General features: G+C 43.7%; 3 protein-coding genes across 4 annotated transcripts; all 3 read left to right on the top strand.

The window, feature by feature from the left end:
• The first annotated feature begins 330 nt into the window (after window positions 1-330).
• Window positions 331-2324, top strand: LOC124483923 (DNA-directed RNA polymerase II subunit RPB1). Its single transcript, XM_047044524.1, has 2 exons — window positions 331-405; window positions 567-2324. The coding sequence occupies exons 1-2, from the start codon at window positions 370-372 to the stop codon at window positions 1119-1121; spliced, it is 591 nt and encodes a 196-aa protein (XP_046900480.1). The 5' UTR covers window positions 331-369; the 3' UTR covers window positions 1122-2324.
• Window positions 2325-2405: 81 nt separating this feature from the next.
• Window positions 2406-7823, top strand: myoz2b (myozenin 2b). 2 transcript variants are annotated; one of them, XM_047044504.1, is made up of 6 exons: window positions 2450-2624; window positions 3882-4003; window positions 4504-4670; window positions 5103-5202; window positions 6308-6491; window positions 6852-7823. In XM_047044504.1, exons 2-6 carry the CDS (start codon window positions 3916-3918, stop codon window positions 7075-7077), a joined length of 765 nt encoding a protein of 254 aa, XP_046900460.1. In that variant the 5' UTR covers window positions 2450-2624; window positions 3882-3915; the 3' UTR covers window positions 7078-7823. The 2 variants fall into 2 exon arrangements, with proteins under 2 accessions (XP_046900461.1, XP_046900460.1); XM_047044505.1 differs by lacking the exon at window positions 3882-4003 and having other exon boundaries at window positions 2406-2624.
• A 1315-nt stretch (window positions 7824-9138) lies between these two features.
• Window positions 9139-24077, top strand: usp53b (ubiquitin specific peptidase 53b). The gene is made up of 19 exons (XM_047044449.1): window positions 9139-9548; window positions 10247-10448; window positions 11229-11386; window positions 11699-11791; window positions 11986-12120; window positions 12634-12747; window positions 13004-13086; window positions 13396-13501; window positions 14377-14523; window positions 14661-14810; window positions 14913-15081; window positions 16236-16343; window positions 16564-16692; window positions 16874-17585; window positions 17988-18028; window positions 20209-20293; window positions 20549-21429; window positions 21586-21674; window positions 23157-24077. Exons 2-18 carry the CDS (start codon window positions 10355-10357, stop codon window positions 21660-21662), a joined length of 3282 nt encoding a protein of 1093 aa, XP_046900405.1. The 5' UTR covers window positions 9139-9548; window positions 10247-10354; the 3' UTR covers window positions 21663-21674; window positions 23157-24077.
• The last annotated feature ends 45 nt before the right edge of the window (window positions 24078-24122 follow it).

The following is a 24122-nucleotide window of genomic DNA, read 5'->3' as shown; positions in this document are numbered from 1 at the left end:
AGTCCAAACCAAAATGTACATGGCTGTTGCATCATCAGATTTTAAGGCGATTCAGCACCAGCAACTATCTCTATGCTTTCATCTCTGGGCTTCAAAGTAGCGTGGAGTGTAGCTAACAGGCTTTATTTTTAGAAGTCTTCAATCGTGCAAAAAAGGTTACTTGTCTGTAGGGTTAACCTCAACGTGTATACTCTGGACATATGTTTGTTTAAGAAATGAATTGAGAATTTGAATCCCACTAAAATAATTGTTTAAAAGCTTAAGTCAATGATCACAATGTACAATGAACTAACAACTACTGATTTGTTCCTGATGTGTAAAGGAGTCTAGGGCTTGTTTGAGACGTCAACTCCAAGCAGTGCTGACAAGATGCCAGACGGTGGCAGCAAAGTCCATCTGACTTCAGTTAAAAATATTGTTAAATGTTTAACAGGAACTCACATCCTTGCGAACACAAATTGTATTCTGATCTACTGAAATGAACCTCAACACAACGGTATACATTTAACAACCCATCATCTATATGCCATTACGTTTATGTAATACCAATCATTCTTTACTTTCAGCAACTGGGGAGAAGCTACTCCCTGAGTCTGCCCAGGCGTCTGCCCTCCATGCCCTCTTATAAGCCCATGTCTCCTTCCATCACCCATGGATACCAGCCATCTCTGAGTCTGATGGAGAGGCAGACATCCCTGCCAGATAGGAGCTACAAGCCCCCTACTCCCTGGCAGGCCGCGGCCAGGAGTCCCCTGGGCCTGGTGGACGAGGCCTTCAACTTCCAGAACCTCCCACAGTCTATCGCCTCCAACGTTACGTCTGCTGCCCACCGTAGATCTCTCCCCGTGCCTCCGGCTGAGTGGAAGCGCAAGGTGTCGCTGGACACTCCTGGGACTGGTCCTCATGAGGGGTATTATCCTACAAGTCCATATTTTCCCCCCCTCTCCATGAGGCAGACCAGGTCTTCACTGGAGAAACCTGTCACCTACGGGCCTCCCTTCAGGCCCGCCCAGCCTCTGAAGCCACGGAGTAGGGCTAGCTTCGGATACACTGGTGTCAGCATGGGCCACCGCAGTCCAACTAGCCACGCTCCTTTGGTTACTACTGCAATGAGAAGGTAACTGCATGGCAATAGAACCATGTAAACCCCAAAACTCAGGTATTAAACCTGGATATTACAGTTCATCATCCAATCCTTTTACACTTACAAAAACATTTTACACATACACTTTATACATGTTGTCACTTGAATGAAGTAGATTGATATTTTGGGGATAGAGTAACATTTTAAATAGATTTGAACACAAGAAATACTTTTTTCCTTGGAATTGAGATCATGTTGATCTTATTTAGAGTACAAAGCATGTAGCGAGACAATTAAGCAGATGGTCTATGTAAGTGATTCTAGCAAAGTTTAGAAGAGGAGTTAATGATTTTCATGGGTTTATGCTTCATGAGGAGACAAAAACAAACAGTCCATTGACAAACGTCTAATCAAACTACAGCACAGGCTTCCAAAAGATTGGTTTGGTAAGCCAGCTGCAAAACAAATGAAGGTTTTTACATTTGACTGAATTTGATTGAAATGAAATACAGTTTCAAATATAACATGTTAAATGAAATGTAAAAGATGTGTAATATAAAAAAAAAAGTATATTGTAGTTTTTTCACTGACACTACTCGGTCAATAGTTTGCTGTGAAATTGAAGATCTGTCAAAACTGAATGATGATATTTTATTCACATGATCTGCAAAGTTTGCAAATATGTGCACTAATTTCCAGAGCAAATGTGTGAATTATGTGTGAATTATTCCACTGCATGTTGACCTGGACAAGATACATTGAACAGTTTTATTCTGTATTTACATCTATAAAATGTTAGCAGTATAATCTTCCTGGATTTTTTTTATTATATCCTTAAGACAGTCTAGGATTGAAAAACTGAATGAAATACCATACGGTGAACTTGATCCATTGTTAGACAATATCAAGAGATTGCTGTGCTATTTGGTAATAATTATAGAGCTATTATTGTGTGACCTGCCATCCTAACACTTGCAGGGATGTGCAACACAACCACATCAGTTGTTATAAATGTTCTAGCTGTACACAGAAACTGAGGGGTAAAGTGTGGTGTTCCTGCTGCTGTTGAGGCTCTTCGTAGCAAGGACTTTGTTTCAATCCACACACCAGCAGGGGCAAGTAAGTCATGCCTAATTTTGACTTTTTAAAAGTTGACCGGACACGTGTTTTGGAAGGGCGCACTCCCTTGATGAGGTTTGGTTGGCACCATGCACCTCCTCTCTCTCTCTCTCTCTCTCTCTCTCTCTCTCTCTCTCTCTCTCTCTCTCTCTCTCTCTCTCTCTCTTTCTTTCTCTCTCTGATAGGCACCACATGTCCTGTGGCGTTTGTGAGTGCTTTTGAGTGTTTGACAGGCTAAATTTAGCCAATTGATGTAAGCTGCATACCACTGACAACAGACAGAGGCCAGCCTAGAGTTTGCCTTCAGTGGCCAGGAGTGTGAAGATCAGGGCAGATCCAACTACCTAGGGTGACCCCTGAGCTCCTTGCAGTGCCCTCAAGGATACAGGTTACACACACGACAGCCAGGACACCAACACAGGTATGGACTCATCCAAACAAGGTGTGCGTTTGTGATTGTTAATGAGTTTTGTTGTAACCGTTCACCCACTGCACAACACTAGCGCTGCTTGTGTATTATAAACCCTTTGTTAATCACTTGTACTAATTTTCTTTTAACAAGGCTGACTTTTCCAAAACCTTAAAAAACACTGAACATGTACCATGGTTGCAAGATACTGACATTAGAATAACGTCTTGGTTCATATTCTTTTAAAAGACACAGGACAATATATTTGCAGTTGTTATCTCCTATCTAGAGATGGGTATGAATGAATTGACTATCTGGTGTACTAAATGGTAAATAAAGTTAAATGACACACACTGGCTGTTCACTATGGCTGAGTATTTTGAATGTGAATGAAGGACATTACCATTTATTGCCTGAGGCATCAAAAAGTTCAGATGTATGGAACATATCAACAGTCATCTGTAGTCATACAAATGTTGTACAAAGAGAACAGTCAAAATAATGTGACCAATTATCTCTACGAAATAATGTATTATAGTACATACCTAACAGCTATAAAAACTGTACATTTAGATATTTCTTACATGTAGATTTAAAGGTTTTTACTCCAAATGTATGCATAGTACATCTGACTAGGCTGCTATATTTGAAAGCAAAAGATTTGTCTGGAATGCCATTGTGCAGAAGGGAACATGTGCATTATTAGAACAAACATTTCTTTTGGCAAGATCACAGTAGGGGTCTCCAATTGCACAAACTACCCTGGGACACAATGTTCACCCTTGACCCTGCCACGGGTGATTCATAACGCATGTGACACCTTCTTGTTCACAACTTACATGCATTACAAGGTTATTTGAAGGTAAGTTTGGACTCTAATCATTTAGATATGTGAAATAAATGACATTGGGTTGAGGTGGTTTGGATACTAAAATATCCAATTCCCGCTATTCCAATTCCAATTTCCACTCATAAATTGTAATTAATATTCGATTGTGAAACAGCCTAACAAACTTACAGTATTAGTGACAACATCATAGTTAACATAATTAAGCATTACATTTATGAGTAATTATAATACCTGGATTGTTCTGTATGTTCTAGATGGACATTAGTTTAATTGCCTTAAATCTAAGATATAAAATAATTGTTATAATCTGCAATATACAGTTAAAATTCAATTGGCTTCAACCATCTTATTCATAACCCGTCACCCATACTATAAGAACATTCTCAGGAGTACCTCCTATGTCCTTTATGTGTTTCCAGTACCCCGGGGTAAACAGCTTTCCTCAAATCCGCAATGTCTCAATACTGTACTATGCCGACCCGTGAGAGGAAGATGCACGCGGCTGCTATTTGTCGAGAGGTCCAAGGGGGCGATGCCAATGGTACGACCTGGGCTCAGACTCCACAGAACTGAGACTTCTGGAGAGAGGGCATGTTGATATGAGTACAAAAAAGAAAAGAAATGTCAGGGCCATTTTTCGTCACTTGCCATAAATACACTAATGGGATGTTGGACTACCTATGGCAGCCTAATCCTTTTGTCATTGGCCTTTTTGAACTGGCTATTTCTGGGTGGGTGTGGAGTGGAGGAGAGGGGTGAGGAGGGGAGGAGATGGGTGAGAGACAACTGGGGTTGCTGTTTGTGGACTGTGAAGGCAGGAGACAGCTGGGGTACATTCCGTCTGTACTTATTGGTGAAGCATCAGGTTCAGCATACAATGATTCATAAATACAAAGACTAGATTATGGATTGAAACTCCAACTCTTTAGTTTTAGAACGTGAACCAAACATTCAGAGCCACCAAACCCATCATACAACATGTGTAGAGTGCTTTTTATACTTTTCCACAGTTACATTTTTATACCTGTGGTCTTTTTTCAGGTGACACCATGGACCTTGGAAAAAAGCTGAGTACTCCCAAAGACATCATGCTTGAGGAGCTTTCTCTGCTCTCCAACAGAGGCTCAAGACTTTTCAAAATGCGCCAGCGGCGGTCGGAGAAATACACATTTGAAAGTATCCAGAATGAGACAAACATGCAGCTGAATGTGAGTGAGATCTTCAGTGTTAAACATGAGTTTAAGTTTCGGGTTAGGGTTAGGTATTATGTTAATATTATTAGACGCCCCCAGACCGTCAAAACAACATGGACTTACTTTCTGCCAAAAGTGTCCACATACATGGGAGATAGGGACAGGCATATGCCTGATGGCCTTTTCCTCTTCAACTCTTGCCAGAATGCCAGAAAGACAGCCCAAGTACTTTGTTTGAGAGTTGCTCCCCAACTTATCAGTGCCTGTGGAGGTGTGTGTGGGTGTGTGTGGGTGTGTGTGTTTGAGAGAAAGAAATGAGGGAGAGGGAGAGAGACAGAGAAAGAGAGTCCACTACGGTCTACATTGTTTTCAATCATATATTTCACCGTTTGATGTATTATTTCTTGGCATCTGCCCTACAGACTGTCAACTTTTTTTTCTTTCTAGAATGACTTGGAAAATACTGAAATCACAGAGGAAGGAGGCAAAACTCCTCCTAACACTCCAGCTCTGGGAAACCCTCCAAATCCAGAAAACATTGCACCAGGTAAAGTACTACAACCACCCAACAGCAACCACAATATGACTGCACTATTTGTATGTCGCTTTGGATAAAATCACAAGCTAAACAAACTACTGTAAATGTAATTCAGCACATAAACAGTAGACTACCCAACACTACAGCATAGACACGTTTAGAAGCATACTGTACAAAACATTTCCTCCAATTACTTCCTCATGGGCCTCCTTTTACAGCACCAATCGGTAGAAAGCAAAGTCAGATTCAGTTTCTTTCAAGTCATTGCACTTATAACTCAAGACTTTATTTAACCAATTCACAACACAACTCTGTCATTCATCTTTGTAAACCTTCCTTAGTTACAAACACATTGCGTCAAAGTCACCCTCACTGCAAGTCAGTATATATAAACAGGTTATTACGTAATGGGATCCTGATCATGATACTGTATAACAGGTGTCATGCAGTCTTCTTGACAGCTGATGACAGCAGCTTAATTGTGTATAATGCATGCAAACTGAATGGGAATTTAGATAATTATTTCATATTATTATGTTGCGATGGAGATACATAGTTAAAACACTGTGTGAATGAACATAGTCCAACCATGCATGGCCACAGTGCTTGATATGGTATGCCCTGAGGAGGTCTTGCCCTTTAGTGGTGTACACGATAAGCATTTCCTTTCCCTGTGGTACTGGTACATCCGTTAAACTTGTGGTGGGGGTTCCCAACACAGCTCTTTCTCATAACGTGATACGTCCCAAGTGGATGGGCAGGGCTTTTCACACGTCGATGGATGAACGGACACTTAGAATAGGTGCTATTTTAAGATTTTGAGACAGCCTAGCGCGGTATTGATGGGACAATATCTTAATCTGTCAGTGGTTTATCTTCTTTATGTTTTTTACAGCCAGCTTATTCATTATTAGTGTATTGATGGGTATGTGGAGAAATGACTGATTAATAATAGTAAGTATACCTACTCTTTTCAATCAAATACTTTTCTATTTTACCTTATTTGATTTTAGCTCTCCGATTACAATGTATCCCAGTAAATCCTTTCATGACAATCACATCCACACAGTGATCGTGGTTTCACATTACCAACCTCTTGTGCATTTGTTTGAAGGCTACGGGGGCCCTTTGCAGGATGTTCCCGCTGAGAAGTTTAACAGTACTGCCGTGCCCAAGTCCTACCACTCCCCGTGGGAGCAGGCTATCATCAACGACCCAGCCCTCGCTGAAACTCTTAACCTTAAGATGCCCGCCCCTGAGCCCAGGCCGGAGGGTCCAGACTACAAGAGCTTCAATAGGTTTGTTTATTATCTCCCCCCGTCCCCCCCATAATTCAATGGGCACAAGTTAAAAGGGGCAAGCCACACAGGATGGCACTGTGGATCCACCCCGCCTAGCAGAAACACTCCTCTTAGTTGAGACCTACTTATCCTGTGTTTTAGGAGCTTGAAGTTATCCTATATCCTTAGACCCAGGTGTGGGTATGGTGACTAGATAAGGGCACGAGAGCCTACACACCTTTGGCATATGCCTCCCTATAGGCCACAGGAAGTGGGGTAGTTATCATATCTTATATGCAACAATTATACCCTTGACTTGTATGCCCTCTTGTATGTTTGTAACCCAAAAATAAATGCTACTTCCATCGGGGGTTCCAGGGTGGCCACACCTTTCGGCGGTTTCGACAAAGCCCCCAGGGGAATCACCTTCAAACTCCCTGAGTTGGACCTCAATGCCCCCAAGTACCCTGAGCTCCAGGACCCCGGGATAAAGCGGCCTACCTTCAACAGGACTGCCCTTGGGTGGATCTCTGATGGCAGCCCCATCATACATCCCACTGTCCCTCTGGAGCCTATGATAATCCCAGAGTCTGACGACCTGTAGAAACATAAAAAAAATGCTAAGTGATCTCAAGGACTATTTTACACTATATATTTATGCTTTGGTCCTTTTGTAGTGGGAATTTCCCTTTTTGGTGTCACATATTTATGTTAGGAGAATTAGATTTTTCATTTTACAGTTGTTGTTTGAAGTCTTATGAATAGTGTAGGTTTTATGTGAATGCTAGAATATCCTGTATTTATTTATTTTTCAATGGTGTATATCATATATTTGACATCAAAATATATTCATAGTCTGCACAATGACCAGAGCATAAAGTATTATGTTACAAAAGCTTGTGAGATCCAACCAGTGTCTGACAATAAGTAGCATTAAGACTAAATCCTGATTCATTATTGACATGTTCAATGTGCCTTGTGTACAGACACTTACTGGTGTGTAGGAATTTGTTCCTATAAGCAAATTAATGTACATAAAAATCACAAGTGAAGCTGTATTTGAAAGTCTGAAAAAAAATACGAAGCAGACTTTTTGGCATAGATTTCAATATGGTGTAGTATGCATTAGTCCTATGTAGCCTAAGCATGAGGCTTGTACAACGACCAAGATCACCAATGTGTAAATAAAAAAACATTGGTGAATTGTGATGCTACAACAAAAATCAACTCCATGCCGTAATGAAATCAGCAAACAATTAACTAATTGATCATTAGGCTTAATGTGACCGTGATAATTGTCCACATAATGTGTTTAAACCGCGCAGTGCTACAATAAATGTGTAATACAAACTGTCTCTTCCTTACACGTGTGACAAACCAGGTGCCTGAGCGGTTAGGGAATCGAGCTAGTAATCAGAAGGTTGCCGGTTCAATTCCCGGCTGTGCAATGCCGTTGTGTCCTTGGGCAAGGCACTTCACCCGACTTGCCTCGGGGGAATGTCCCAGTACTTACTGTAAGTCGCTCTTCATAAGAGTGTCTGCTAAATGACTAAATGTAAATGCACTACATGGACGTCTGCAGGTGGTGGACAGGAAGGGTTATCCTTACGTAATCTACACCAGGCTGTGGCGTTGGCCCGACGTGAAGAAGAAAGAGCTCAAGCACGTCAAGAACTGCCAGTTCCCCTTTGACCTGAAATGCCAGACAGTGTGCGTGAATCCCTTTCATTATGAGCGGGTGGTCCCTCCAGGGATCCGTCTCTGGGCCCTTTCCGCCTCTGTCTCCTCTCAGCCACATGCAGGCAGAGGAGCTCCAGCGAGGGACAGACCCCCAGCTCGGTCTCATAGGGCAGGGCATGCTCCGGCACAGCGCTGCCTAGGGGGATAAAACAAGCAGCCCACAGTCAAACACTAGTCTTCCCTCTCTGCGGTGCCACCGGAGGACGCACCCACACCAAGCGCTTCTGCCCCCGGGTTTACAGTTACATTTATTCTTTAAGAAGAAGAACAAGTCCTATTTACGGTCCTTGTTGATCCAAGTGTTGTTTGACAACATCACCAAACACACATGGTAATTGTATTTTCAAAACAACTATTAAATTCAAATTTTAGAATGCAGTTTAATGACTGAGGACCAACTGTTTTCAGTATCCAAATCACAAGATGTATGCTGATGTTCTGGGGAGTTTGATCACCAGATTTCCATTCCTGAGGGATGGCAGCTCCTCTGAACATGTATTATTAATGTAACCTTAAATATTATCATCATTATTATTATCATAAATTATTTTATTTTTGAAAATATTCAAAGAACCCCTCAATGGTTCCATATAAAACCATTTGTTTTGACTTCAAAGAACCCCTTGGGTTCTTTTAAATGAACCCTTCAAATGGGTTCTATATTGAACCTTTTAGTGCCATATATGTAGCAAGCGATAGAACCCTTTTTGGTTCTTAAAGAACCGTTTATTCTAAGAGTGTGCTGCAGGATTATGCAACACCGTGTGCATTTGACCGCTATTCCCATCCCAAAGGAACAATTACAATAGCTCTCTGCTGTGTCAAATGTTGTCGGTCCTGCTGTAGTATACACAAGCATGTTGTGCCATGCAGCCAGTTTCCTCGGGGATTGCGTTGCAGCAGTGCACACTAGGGGCGGAGTTTGACCTCGCAACTCTCAAAACATCACTAATCCGCTGCTGACATTCAGGTGGCAAAGACTAGCACACTGGTCCCGTTTATGTAATGATTTGCTGGATTAAACTGCAATCTTCTGCAGAACAACCCGACATAGTGGTCTACACTACTATAACGCAATACCTATTTGTAATGACGCCTTCTGTACGGGTGCTGACGCTAACGTTTTACTGTAATTTATAGTCATGCGGGCCCTATTTGACCACGGGGATGACCAACCATACACGCGCTCTCGTTGACACAGTGCACCGTCCGCATCATATCTGATTCCAAAATATTTCGGGGACAGGACTTCACGACAGGTTGTATCTCATGTTGACAACTGGGCTGCGAAAAATTTGAATTTTCTTCAGAGCAGTGACTATACATCCGTACACGGTGAGTAGGTTGTGATTTTTGTTATGCTTTCGTAGCGAACATTTATTGTTTTCAGGACATGAGCAATGATGCGGTAAACCGGTGGTCTAATAACTAGACTAGCTCTAGCATGTGTCGGAACAGGTGGAGCCGTTATCGGTGTGTAGCTTTAGCCATCTGCTAGGCTACTCAGTCCATGTAAAGGAATCCTAAATAGCTAATAACTGTATAGATTTATGAATGTGTCAGAATAGTGTAGGTTGGTTACGTTGTATCATTACTTGTCCCTCTTACGACCTACCTAGTTCGGGATACTGACGAGAAATTAAAAGTTGTTAGGGACGTCAGACTTGCCTACTAGTTTACATTCAGTGACATCAACTAAAGTCAAATCAAGTCACCCATCAGGCCTTACTTCATGCAGCCCTACCACTTGTGGGAAAAGAGTCATGAGTAGTGAGTCTTTTCACTTCCATCCTATGGACTCAGATGATAGCAAATACTTGTATATGTATCGAAAATGAATCGGCATCAAAAACGGGTGTAAAATAAACCTTACAAGCTGTCACAAAACTTTGTATTATCTGAAACTATCGACATGCGGCTAACTCAAAAGAGGCAGCTTCACCTTTTCTTCTTAGTGTTATTATTCAGGCCACTTATTTTAACACTGGTGCAAGGGTGGCATGTTACTTCTCTCTTCCCCTCTCTCACTTTAGATTGATCAGATTTGTCAGATTATCATTCGATGTTCAGTGGTGCGATTCCCAAGCTTCCCTATGGATGAGCCTTGAAACCTCAGGTGATCTTTTCGGGGATGTGTGGAGATGATATGGACGGCTCTCATGGCCAGACCACAGTACCAACTCTCTCCTCCCCATATGCCCAGCTGCAGCAAGTCTCCCGCAATGGCTGCAGAAGGTAAGACTTAAAGCAGTATCTCCCTATTCTGGCTTCTTCTTACTTTGTCTTTATGTTGTGATAGTTTGAAGCAATTCTGGATCATTTGCGAGACGTGTAGAAAGGAAGTGAACAAACTGGTAGTGGTGCTAAACTGTTTTACAGACAGTTTATGTATAGGTGTAGAATTAGAACAGCATATTATTCAGTTGAGCTTACATTGTCTTTTCCTGCAAACAGATACATTAATCAGTGATGAGACAATATAAGCAGTAATTTCTTATTGAGCTTCTTACATTTTGTGTACAACGTCATCTTCTAGAAGAGGTTCAGGTGTACAGCTTTTCACAGAGCCACAAAAGATGAAGATTTATTTCTCATGGAAATGTCTACACTGTGCCACTTTAAGAACACTGTATCATCGGGTATTTTTTAGTTCACTATAGTGCAGCAAAGTGCCATAAAGCAATTTTAATGATGAAATATATCTGTATTATTAAATTATGTAAATTGAATATAATTCATGTTTGTGACCAGTATCACAAACATTCCTCATTCTGTCTGCTAATCTTTAGCTGAAGTTATATTAAAAGTATGGAATGTTTATTCTGTGTTACATCAGGAGAATAGCTTTATTCAAAAATTGTTGAAAATGTGTTGTATACTTTTAGAACAGCTCTGACTATGCAGGCTCAATTACATACTGTCACCCACAAGGGCAATGTAGCCACTATTATAAAAATCTCTCTCTCTCTCTCTCTCTCTCTCTCTCTCTCTCTCTCTCTCTCTCTCACACACCAGGGACATGCTCTAACTCGATGGCATGGGCAAAGCTCTTCAAGAAGTCTGGTGGTCTTGGGAAGTCCTACCAGCCTGGGAGCATGCTGTCTCTTGCCCTCACCAAGGGCCTGCTCAATGAACCAGGCCAGAACAGCTGCTTCCTCAACAGCGCTGTTCAGGTGGATGTTACAGAAAAAAATAATATTATACGTTTGAATTTTTGATTGATATTGATTAGGCAAGCTGATCAAAAGTCACATCACTCCAGCTCTTAATTTGGAGTGAATTAACTGTAATTTCCAATGCATCATTTGGTACTTCTCAGACATGTTGCTAACAGACTGGTTGATGGCAGAGCTGCGTTGAGAGTTATTTTCTCCTCTCACTTGGTCCGGGGATGTTTCAGATAACCCCCCCCCAACCCCCCTTCAAGTGGGGAAATAAAAAATGGCAGACAAAATGAATTGTATGCTGCTGTTGTGCCTCTGTAGGTCCTCTGGCAGTTGGACATTTTCCGGAGGAGTTTGAGGCAGCTTCCTGGTCACTTTTGTCTGGGCGATGCCTGCATTTTCTGTGCTTTAAAGGTACCTTCAGTATACAAATCCAAACTTTATCTAAACCACTGGTTAACTCACTTCACAACGTACGTGTGAGTTTACCTAACAAGAAACATTGAATCTGTCAATGTGTCATTTTCAATCTCTACCAGACTGTTTAGCACCATTATATACACGATTAACAACGTAAACATTTTGACGTGTCTCATTTCCTTTCTCAGAGTATATTTAGCCAGTTTCAGCAGAGCCGAGAGCGAGCGCTGCCCTCTGACACACTCCGACACGCTCTGGCCGAAACCTTTAAGGACGAGCAGCGCTTCCAACTAGGCCTCATGGACGACGCTGCTGAATGTTTTGTATGTTTCCTTCCACTCCTTTGTTTAACTCATCTTATTTCAGTTGCACACACTATTGTTATTTCTGCATCCCCTGTATAGAGTTAAATGAGTGTACTAAAACCCCTTTTAAAATGATTATAATTTGACGATGGAAAATAAAAACGTTGGCCCGGTTTTGAAGTTTCCCATTTTCAAGCAGTCCTTGAATGGGAATTGGATTGCCATTGTAGCTGCAGTGCTAGTGCCGTCCGTTTGACAGACTTGTTTGTTGGGCTGTGGACATGGAAGTAGGGGTCAGAGGGTATTTCAGTTAAGGTTATTTCCAGCTGAAAGGTATCTGTGACCAGAGTCACTGAAAGCAACACACCACCACACCGCATGTGGTTTTGGTAGCACTTATGGCAACTTAGAATGGTATAACCATATGGGAATATCTATATCATAATGTCAAATCATATCAACTCTCCATTGCATTGGCACAGACATCTACACTGTATGATATGTCTGACCGTTGTTATTTTCACAAACAAGGAGAACATTCTAGAGCGGATACACCAGCACATCGTGTCAGACACGGCCACGGAGGCCTGCACATCCAGGTCTTGTATCACTCATCAAAAGTTTGCCATGACGCTGTATGAACAGGTGAATGAGTTTACCGTACTCACAGTTCATTTTGTATTATTGAATTGTAAATATGACCCCAGCAGATACGGAACAAACTTTATATCAACATATACACTTTTGTATCTGGATACACACTTACTGAATGTATGGGCCAATCACCAAGTGTTTATTCTGTTTAAGTCCTTTATCTTATCTCTAAATTATTGCATTTAACATTAGATAATCATAATCAAACATTCAATAATGAGTTTTCATGGCCTCTGTCTGTCTGCAGTTTGTGTGCCGGAGCTGTGGGGCATCTTCAGACCCTCTGCCCTTCACTGAGTTGGTACACTACGTTTCTACTACTGCTCTATGGTGAGGACCACAAACCCACTCACCCCGGGCCTCCACTCTCCACCCTGCCGCCACAGTTCTCACACACACACACACACACACACACACACACACACACACACACACACACTCTCAGGGTGCAGGGTTAGTGTAGTTACATTATATACGGTTGATTTTGGATCTGTATAAGCAGACAGCTTACAGACAAAAATATATTTGTTTGGTTTTGAATATATAAATCTTCCTGAAATCTACACATAGTGCTTGACTTTGCTGTGATGAGACACATCTTTACATCTCTAACCCCCATTCCTCCCCTTCCTGCCCCAGCCAACAGGTGGAGCGAGTGTTGGGAAAGAACGACCGGCTCAGGACAGACATGTTTGGGGAGTTGCTGCAGGCAGCAAACACCATCGGGGACCTCCGCAGCTGCCCGGTAGGTCCTTCCTGTCTACCTACATCCTACCCAGCACAGAGAGATATGTCCTGTCTGTGTGGTTTCCGCAGCCATTAGAACCGGGCTCTCATACAAAGAAGGTTTGGCCATGGTGATGAAGAGGCTGTTACAGGCTATAATGAAACTGTAGTTGCGGGGTGGATTTGACAAGACCTTGGTTCCGAAGTTAGGCAGGAAAAAATACACGACCACAACAACTGACTGAAGGCTGAATGTTTCATTCAAACCTGCATAGGGTTTGTACTGTACATTCTGTCTTATCTTTCTCTCTCTTGCTGTCTCTCTTTCTCTCTATCTGTCTCTCTCTCTGTTTCTCTCCCCCCCTCCCCTCCAACATTGCTGTGACATTGCACTCCAACCACCAGGGAGGAGGAGATGGGGGGGCTGCCAGACTAGTGTTGGGTTATAAATAGCACGTAGGGCTTATCCACCGTTGGTCTCTCATCTGTAATGGCTGCTGTCTACCACTTTGGTGTGCGTCAGCCTGTTGTAAGTGCTTTGTTCGCTTAACCCTTTATATGTACTCATGTCGGATAAAGCAAATCATGCAGGCAAGCTCACCGGAGCAATGCACTCTCTCCTCCCCAGTTGTCTGAGAAGCAGTTGCACTCACGAATCAGAATGCACTGTAGAAACTAACGGGGTGTTGGATTGAGTTTGTGTAATCAGTCTCATACAGACAGTTGTAGGTCAAACGTGATTATGTGATTAAAACGTCTGGTGTGGGTTTTTCTTTCTATGTCAAATACTAATTAGAATCAAACCGTGGATTTATCGACAACACATAGATTGCTCTGATCAATCTGATCAATCCTGCCCGAGGTGTACTGACTTTCTGTGTCCTTGCCATGCAGAGCAACTGTGGGCAGAGCATCAAGATTCGCCGTGTTCTCATGAACTGCCCGGAGATAGTCACCATTGGCTTTGTGTGGGACGCAGAACAGTCCGACCTGACGGAGGACGTGGTGAGGTCGCTGGGTCCTTGCCTCAAGCTCTCTGGGGTAAGACTACAGAAAAACAGAGACGGCCCTTCAGAAGGGCTTGAAAAGCATTCCAGATTAGTTTATTTTGATAATATAATTTTATTTTATATATGTGCATTTACATATATGCCTCGTGATGTTCTTCTGTGCATCAGCTTTTTAACCGGGTGACTGATGAGAATGCCAAAAGGAGTGAGCTACACCTGGTGGGAATGATATGTTACTCTAGCAAACATTACTCTGCGTTTGCCTACCACACCAAGTCCTCCAAATGGATCTTCTTTGACGATGCCACGGTGAAGGAGGTGAGGGACGTTTACGTCTCTATGGGGTTTTGTGCAGGCCGCTTGATGTTTGGTGTTCTGAAATGGTCCACTGATGGTTCCTGTGACGTTCTGCGCTTTCAGATTGGTTCCAAGTGGAAGGACGTGGCCTCGAAGTGTATCCGGGGACATTTCCAGCCCCTCCTCCTGTTCTATGCCAACCCGGAGGGGAGTCCTGTCTCAAGCGAGGACGCACCCCGTCAGACCACCGTCTGCTCCCGTTACAAAGCCCGGGTCAATGGGGAGGTCAAAGGTACGTAGGCCTGGGAAGAGTCATGGCTTGGGCTTGGGATGTTGGGAGTGCTTTTTAAAACCACTCCCCACGGACCAAAGCACGGGATTGTCCATCCTGGTGTGCAGAGTTGAACTTGAACATGATGACGATGTTTCTGCTGCGGACAGATTACCACCCACGCCTGCCTGCCTGCCTGCCTCCCTCCTTCTCTAATCCCTCGTGGTGTGGCCGAGCGAGCCTGCCCGTGCCACGCAGCTTTCACTCTCTCTCTTTCCCTCCCGGACACGGTCCCATGTTTGTCTCTCCGTCCACTGTTGGCCAGCTTTCGATGGCACCTCGCTCGTTCCAATGAGTCGCTTTGTTGTAGTGTTGCGTTCCGGTACCTTCGTTGGAATGGGATCTGACTGTTATCCTCATGCAAGCAAGCGTAAGTAATTGTACAGGAGGACAGAACATAATTGGACTGGCATCTGGCATTGTTTCTGAGTGTAGTGTTGTTCAGATGTGGTACTTGTGGCTGTTTTACAAGTGTTTGGAATGAGATGTGTGTGTGTGTGTCCTGTAGTTTGATTGGTTAAGGTGATCTGAATGGTCTCAGATTCAGTTCACCAGACCTTACAAACATGTTTTTTATTGTTTATGTTTGACGATGTCTGTCTAGAGAGATTTCTCGCTGAAAAGATTTCTATTTGAGAAATGTTGTGTTAGAAGGGGGCTCGGTTGAAGAGTACTTTACCACAACATTAGACTCATTAGACTCATGCAGGCCTAGTTGCAGCTATGATCCTTAATCTGTTTTTACATGTCACTGTTGGTGGAAATGGAGAGATTAATCAATGTCACTTGAAGGACTTTTCTAAGTAGTTTCCATGGTAATGTTATAACAGTACAGTCAGTACTGCTCAAAGGCTTGTAATTTGATAGAATTAGTTGCAATGCTGTTCACATAATCTTGCATCACAGGTTGGTTGAGGATATAGTCCTCGTCGGTCAGGTGTTATATGAAATAAGGTTTAAGGTTAAATAACCCTATCTCCTTAGTGTAAACTGCATTTATACCCACACCCATGCACCTCTGTTTCAGAGATATGTTTTCTGGAGGCCTGATTGCTTACGTTTTACCCATATTATTTACACTACTTTGACAGCCGGCATTGTGTTGTAATGTTCAGTAGGGTCAAAGAAGACGGATGCAGCCAGAGAGAATGCAGGGCCGCTTCGCTCCAACCAAGGGACCCACAACCACCAGCTACTACCTTCCACCTCAGGACTCAACAGAGGTGCGTTCAAGACTGCTTAGCGTTCAACCTCTTGTCTCTGAGGGCATTTGGTTGTGCAACGAGGTATAAAAGTAATCCTGAGTAAACGCAGTGTCAGTTCATATGACTGAACACAAAAGATTTCAGGGCATTTGTGACTTAAAGTCTAATTTGTCTGAACACTTGGGTGAACTTGGACTCCCTATCCCATACTACATTTGGATTTGTTTTCCTTCTTCAGTAAAAGGCCCTCTGGGCAGTCCGAACAGCTACCGGGAGCCTTTCAGAGAGAATTCCCAGAGAGTGGTCGGTGGGTCTAAAAAGGAGAGTGAACGAGGGCATAGAAGAGAAGAGCCGCCTCTACCCAAAGGTATAGTATTGGGCCTGATACTCATGATCCGCTTACATGCAAACCAGAATCGTTGCACAAATCCTTTCTGATATGCATTTTTTAAGCGGAAGAGTCTTTGAATTTGTGCATAGTTCATTTAGAGGTGGAGTTCACTCTGTTGAGTGTATTAAACTGTTATTTGATACCACTTCCTGTTTAGACATGGCGTACGCCAGGTCCTCGTCGCCTCCAGAGAGCGGGCCAAGGCAGCACGCCGACCAACGGCACAAGGGAAGCTCCCGCTTGGAGAAGTCTCCGTCTCATGTCAGCAGGGAATCTAAGGAACCACGCTCGCAGTCTGGCGCCCCCAGCCGTCACGACCAGGACGGCGGGCAGGAATCCTGGGATAAAGGCGGGAGCATGGGCCGCAGCAAACCCAAACCGTCCTGGAGACCGGTCCGGGAGGTCCTGAACGTCGACAGTGTGCTGAGTGAACTCGAACGGCGACAACAACAGCAGCAACAACAGCAGCAACAACAACAACAGCAACAGCTACAACAACATAGCAGCCCCCGGCGCAGCAAGTCCTCCGGCCACGAGAGGGGGCACGCGGAACAAGACCGGGAGCGGGCGAGGAACAGGGAGGAGCGGAAGCAGAAATGCCTGATGACCATCTACGAGGACGAGCAGCGTCTGGAGACGGAGAGCCACAGCTCGCTGGAGTCTGAGAGCCGGGGCCGGGACAGCCAGGGGCCCGGGAGAGCCCGGCCCAAGGGGCTGCTACGCAGCGACACCTGGACCATCCAGAGGACCGAATCAGGCTATGAGAGCAGCGACCGGCTGAGCAGCGGCTCCACCAACCCAGACTCCCCCGGCATGGACGGCTTGGCGGGGAAGGAGCAGAGGTTAACTCCAGAAGTGCCAGCGCAGAGGTGAGCCATGACCAGGCTTTTTTTTTTCTTTCGTTCGAGTGGCAAAGTGATGGGCGAGTGAAGGGGGATACCAAATGGGTTTGTTTGTCATATTGGGCACTGATGTGTGTGTGTGTGTGTGTGTGGCTTATTGAATTATAGCACTGAGCTGTGCAGTGGGGGGTTGGTGAAATCAATAGCCTACCAATTGTGGATATCTGGTTAATGATCAACTGGTGCAGTTTTGACTGAGCTTCTCTAACTCCTGGCTTTGTCATCAGACAAGGGCTACATGCCACCAACATTTTCATTATCACCATTACGGTTTGGCTGACCTTTGCACCCCTTGATGTGATGTGCTTGGTTGAATGTGATTTCTGTGAGTTTTTAAACTGTCCTGTAACAAACATTCTCTTTTTTCAGCAAGGGTCAACTCCACCCAAATAGAGTGGAGTCAAAACCAGGTACATTTATATCTTTATAATACAGAAAGCAATGTCATTTGCCAAATCAGCATTTGAACTGTCTGAAAGGGAGAGGCCATGCTGGATATCAAAGTCTAATCCATTACTCACCTCCTCTTCTCAGTTTCAACTGAAACGGAAAAATATATGTATTAAATAGAATAAGAAAATATAAAGAATACCAAATCATTGTTAAAAAGAGATTATATTGACACCCCAATCCCCCCCCTCGTTTTGGGACAAAACGGCTTTTAAAGAAGCAAAAGCTGATTCAAAACAGTTCATTCCAATCCGACTAAACAGGCCACGATTACAGTCAAACAAACAGGGCCAAAGGCCCCTAAATGCTAGCGACCTCCGTCATGATTACACAGCTTGTCAAGTCATGCAAAACCAAACCCTCAAATCTTTCATATCTAATCTGTGCTGTATTTCAGTCGTTAAAGATGGATTTGTTTTACAATTCTGTGACGCAAACAAAAACAAAACTCTGGAATGAGTTGTAAAAAAAACAATAAAAATGTCCAACTTTTTTAGTTTTTGAACGCTGGTTTTTGTGTCAAGGCTACACCTGTTATGGCAGCACTAGCTATGTGTTGCATATACCCCCCCCCCCCCCCCCCCCCCCCATCTCACAGAAAACAAAATGTAATAATGATTTACTACTTGGAACATGAGAAGTCCAGATCTTTTCCAAAGTGTGACCAGAGAAACTCTTTCCTAGATTGAGCTTCACTACCTTCTTCAGGGCTCAACTCCGGGTCGCACTCACTTTCAGTTCAACCATCAAACAGTCCATCTGTCCCAACTATCCCAACTGCCATATGCCATTCTCTTGTGGAGTTTCTATGACATTCCTGTGGTGATTGAAAATGATCGCCTGCTCGGCGGAGAGGGATACTGTAGGATACGGTTTTAGGGAAGGGGGGACTATAGGTATTATTGGATGGATCTGAGTAATCAGTCTGTAGTTGAAGAGATGTAGATGATGTATTATGACGGCTGATTTACAGCTGCTCTGTGGGTTGTCTATTTGACCTGTTCTGATTTAACCTGGTCACCCATTAAGCTGCGTACATTCCTTAATCTGGTGTTAATCCTGAGAGATGGACGAAAAAAACGCTTGTTCAGATATCACAGCTGGACTTCAATGCTGTTTGTCATTGTTGTGAGTGCGCCATGTTATATAATCCCCCCCCCCTCTCTCTCCACTCTCCTTCTCAGTATATTAGCAGGACTTTGTGAATATAGAGCCAGAAGATCCAAGTCTCTCTCACTTGCAGCTTTTATCCTTGCATGGACCTCTAGGTCAGCAGGAAAGAAAAAAAATAAACACATCTATTTTTAAAGGGCAGGAATTCGGCATGCATGCGAGCCCTCTTGCTGCATTTGCGGGTGCGCCACTATCACCCATTGGTCCATCTGGCGGTGACGTCTTAAATCTGCTGAGATCAACACTGTGCCACCATCTTGTGGCCCCGGAAGGGAACTGCCTTCCCAGAGAGAGAGAGACATAGAGAGAGACATAGAGAGAGACAGAGAGACAGACATAGAGAGAGACATAGAGAGAGACATAGAGAGAGACATAGAGAGAGACATAGAGAGAGACATAGAGAGAGACATAGAGAGAGACAGAGAGAGACAGAGAGACATAGAGACAGAGAGAGAGACAGAGAGACAGACATAGAGAGAGACATAGAGAGAGACATAGAGAGAGACAGAGAGAGAGACAGAGAGACATAGAGACAGAGAGACATAGAGACAGAGAGACAGACATAGAGACAGACATAGAGAGAGACATAGAGAGAGACATAGAGAGAGACAGAGAGAGAGAGAGAGACAGAGAGAGAGAGAGAGAGAGAGAGAGAGAGAGAGAGAGTATATAGGCCATCTTCCTGAAAATAGGCCATGCTCACTCCACTTTTAAACAAAAGATTAGTGTAGTAGTCAAATAGGTTTCTCGGAAACAAGATTCTGGTTATTCCCACCCAGCCTTTATCAGACAGATTCAGTGAAAACTCTTTGTTGACGGTTCATTCATCACATGTTTCATATCCAGGTCTAAAAAAGAGGCTGTGTAAAAATGACAAAAAAATACCCACTTTTGACTTCATGCTGTGAATTGTACTAAATACACTGATTTGTTGCATGGTGATATGTGATGTGACTCTCCCGTTCAGGCAAACATCCGCTCAAATCTCAGGGAAAGAACTGTGATCACCAGGCTTCCCATTCACATCTCCTGAAATGCAGTCCAAGTTCACGGTAATACTGTCAGATTTAAGTCTTGCATGCCTACTCAGATTCATATCATAGATGTATGAGCTCCATCCATTCATCCTTACCTCATATCATTTCAAAATGAAAGCTCTCTCCATGAAAGTTTATTTCCTATGTGCCTCTGGGGTGCTGATAGAATATGACAACCTGCTCTCAAAACGAGTCATTGTCTGTGTCCCTTAGGCCTTTATTGTCCACAACTGTGTTACTAGTACATTCCTGACTTCTCCTACCCCTCAGACGGAAACTGAGATCCAGTCAGAACAGCTCCAGGAAGGGATGTGCTACAGAGAGAGACTCCGCCCCAACGGACGCCCGCTGCAGCCAGCCTGACCAGTCAGAGGCCATCGTCCGAGGTCACCATGCCGACAGCCCCGCCCTCCGACACCTGGGGAAAACCAGTAGCTCAGAGTGGAACAGCTCCGATGACCTCGCCGGGAATCTGTCGGAGCCGGAGGACAGGGATAGCGCCTACCGCTCCAGCAACAGCGAAACCGTCTCCTCCGAGCCCCCCTGTGTCCGCTTGGCCCTCCCCCTGCCCTCACACCCTGGTGCCGACCCAGGAGAACCCTCTCAACCCACCAGTCATCGCCCGCTCATCACTGCCGCAGCGCCGCCACCGTCCCACTTCAAACCCAGCCAACGAGGCCCTCTGCACGCGGGAGAGACCAACCGACACTGCTTTAAACCCCGTCTGCTCCAGGAGCCGTCCCAGACCAGCCCGAGGCCCAGCGTCCGACCCTCCGCCGCCCACGCCAGCCCCCACCGCCGGCCCGACCCCGGAGGTCAGAGGCCGTCCTCAGACGCCAGCGGCTCCAAGTTATGCTCAGATCCGGAAAGGAGTAACCAGTTATCGGGTGAGAGCGAGGAAAGGGCCCCAGGCAGTGGTAGGCCCAGAGCCGGGGGCGTTGACCAGGAGGTTTCCCTGACCACATACTTTAGTGTGGATAACTGTATGACAGACACCTATCGACTCAAGTACCACCACCAGCGGCCCCTGCTCCTCTCTGCCACCATGCCCCGGCAGGGGGTCCCGACCATGGAGCACAGAGACCCTGGCCACACCCTTTCCATGGACACACACTCCTCACTAGACACGCCTAAAAGCAGGCCTGATACAAGTAAGCTTAAACAAGAGCATCATTGAAAAAATCCTGAGAAGCTTTGTGAATATGTGTCACTGTCTTTCATGTTGTTTTGTTTTTAAGGTCAATTCTGGCAACGTGTTGCATTTTTGATGTATTATTTTTCTGTTTTGTTGTATTTCTTATTTCCAGGCCATAGTAGCAATAAGCCCACAGCAAAGTGGAATCCAGTTTCTGCCAAAGGACTGGATGAGCGAGGTTATTTGTGATGGTATTAACTGGTGAGTACCATATAGACTAGATGTATACTCTACAACACTGTCTCTGTTCTCACAGGCACCTTAATGAGCGTTACCTTACGTTCCTTCTATGCATACTAGAGCTCAACTTGCTCGAAACTTGTCAATGCAAGCGATGAAACTCCAACATGAAAACACGTCATGGGTACTCTCGTAGATTGTAGTATGTTTTCAGTGAACAGCATAACCTGTTGTCCTGTCCATACATGGAAGGTTTGTGATCTGGGCGGAAACTTGAACATGATGTAGTGCTCTACAGCACTTTTAAAAACACATTTTGAATATGCTCAAGTTGGTTGGTTAGCCCGGATGCTGTTTCCCAATGCTTTTACAATTTGTTTTGGCATTTTCATGCCTTTTTGGACAGTGAAGGATGAGATAAATAGTAAAGGCAGGGTGAGAGTCGGGATGGCATGCAGAGAATGGCCCGGGCTGGATTTGAACCGGGCTGCAGCGATAAGGCTTCAGCACTTGTGGCATTTAACTGGTGAGCCACCAGTTTCCTAATATTTATCCCAAAATGTAAAAACGTTGCAGAATTCGTAGTTGTCTTCTGCAAGTTGTCTAAAGAAAGCACTGTGTCAGTGCCCCAAATGTGTCCAACAAGTAGACAACTATGATGGGTTTAGCACATTTGCATGAGTTCTTCCATAAGGTAATACTAGTTACTTTTGTTGTGTGTAGCATTAGCATGAGCATGGGATATCTGACATTGTTTTCTAGCAACCACCACATTTAAATGTTTTCCCAATCAGAGTTAATACAAAGACATGCACAACCTCTTGGGCCAGTCAATAAATACTCCTATTTCTGAACTTTGATAAGAATGTGTTGGTCTTTTAAGTCTCTCGAAGTATCAGGGCCACATTTACCATTCCAGGCAACTCACCCAAAACCAGTTACACAATATTCTAGAAGTTTTTTAATGATATTTTACTGATGTAACCTTGTGACTAGACAAGACAGAACACACATACTGCTGTCCTTCATTCTGCATGTACCTCCATAGACCACAATATGTAGCATCCCTCCTGTCGTGTCCCTCCTGCAGAACGAGCGCTGTGCTGCTGCTTCACCTGTAGATGGCCCTGTGGCCATATCTTTAGCCCTCTGTCATTAGGAAATGACTGGGAAATATCCACGTCTCAGATTAGTCAAGCATAGTCAAATGGCTGTGATCATTTAGGCTGGTGTGAAAGTAGAAAGAATATTAGAAAATAAATTACAATAACTAGTCTGGTTAAGTGTAAACAAGCTAAAAATGGTATATAACCTTAAAACTATTGTTGCTCACTGGTGTTGAATGCCGAGGTGGTAAAAGGAAAGACTTGGAAGTTGAATCAACACTCCAAAACCATATTTATTCTAGTTACAGAACAAGGTCATCTTTCTGTTAGTCGTGCGCAACATGTATAATAAAGTGCAAAGACATTCTTTTTCTTTTCTTTTTTTAATCAAAAACAGTCTGAGCTTCCGCCTTCAGTTCATGGGGTGACTGGTGTGGTTCAGCTGTTGTCATGCCGCTCATCACCCGTCACATGCTGCCTGGGCTTCCCTCTAGACACTTCGCTTTCTTTTGATTAGCTTCATTTTCCATGTATTTTACTGTCAAGTACATGTTTCTGTAAATGTTTGAAAAGAATGCAAATGTTTCCACTAGCTTTATTATTTAGAATGTAATTTGTACATACAGTATATACTGTATATATCTATAAATTGTTGTAACAGGAGTGCCTTTGCATCTTTACCATGACAGAATTGAACTGGATTGACTCCACTCTAAAAGAACAACAACTTCTTGCGCTTAATAAGGTTGATCTGACACCATTGTCGTTTACGATATTCCCTGTGTGTGTGGGTGTGTGTGTGGGTGTGGGTGTGGGTGCGCGCAGCAGTGTTGCCACCGAGTTTGAGAAAACTTGGCGGTCGGCTGTCAATGACATGGTCTGTGTTGTGTCCACTTTAGAATGAAATCAGTGTGTCCTGAAAGTCATCGCTTTATATGACAGCTTTAATGAGATATGTCAGAGGATTGGGAAGCACCTGGCCAAACCTTATGCCACACACTAGGATACAATTAAATCATTTTATACATTAGCTAGCATCTATGTACAATTAGTAAAGGTAATGCCCCATAAAGCCTCAATGTTGTTGATCATTTACAGTGGGGATCCATAAGAGAGAAACATGTACAGTGACTAACTGTGTAACACTTTATATTTTTGGAGATGCCTATATATTTATTTATATTTATTGTTTTAATAAACTGTACATGCTATCACCAAATAATCCTGTTTTGTGTATCTCTTGACTTTTACATTTGGATAGTTTATCTTGTCGATTTCTTGGTCAACTGCATACGGAGGAGGTTACAGTTATTGATTTTGTAATGATTATGGCATTTGTGAATATATTTTGTGACTCAAAATG

Source organism: Hypomesus transpacificus, chromosome 22 (genome assembly GCF_021917145.1).
Source record: "Hypomesus transpacificus isolate Combined female chromosome 22, fHypTra1, whole genome shotgun sequence".
NCBI lineage: Eukaryota > Metazoa > Chordata > Actinopteri > Osmeriformes > Osmeridae > Hypomesus > Hypomesus transpacificus.
Note: the sequence above shows the minus strand (reverse complement) of the source record. Positions and strands in the feature narration are given on the sequence as shown.

Excerpts from the sequence above, each read along its gene's own strand:
- LOC124483923 (XM_047044524.1), top strand. The coding sequence starts at position 370 with ATGCCAGACGGTGGCAGCAAAGTCCATCTGACTTCA. Across the intron at positions 406-566 it reads GCAAAGTCCATCTGACTTCA|CAACTGGGGAGAAGCTACTC; the intron begins GTTAAAAATATT and ends CTTTACTTTCAG.
- myoz2b (XM_047044504.1), top strand. The coding sequence starts at position 3,916 with ATGTCTCAATACTGTACTATGCCGACCCGTGAGAGGAAGATGCACGCG. Across the intron at positions 4,671-5,102 it reads AGACAAACATGCAGCTGAAT|AATGACTTGGAAAATACTGA; the intron begins GTGAGTGAGATC and ends TTTTCTTTCTAG. Across the intron at positions 5,203-6,307 it reads TCCAGAAAACATTGCACCAG|GCTACGGGGGCCCTTTGCAG; the intron begins GTAAAGTACTAC and ends ATTTGTTTGAAG.
- usp53b (XM_047044449.1), top strand. The coding sequence starts at position 10,355 with ATGATATGGACGGCTCTCATGGCCAGACCACAGTACCAACTCTCTCCT. Across the intron at positions 14,811-14,912 it reads ACGATGCCACGGTGAAGGAG|ATTGGTTCCAAGTGGAAGGA; the intron begins GTGAGGGACGTT and ends CTGCGCTTTCAG. Across the intron at positions 17,586-17,987 it reads CCAGAAGTGCCAGCGCAGAG|CAAGGGTCAACTCCACCCAA; the intron begins GTGAGCCATGAC and ends CTCTTTTTTCAG.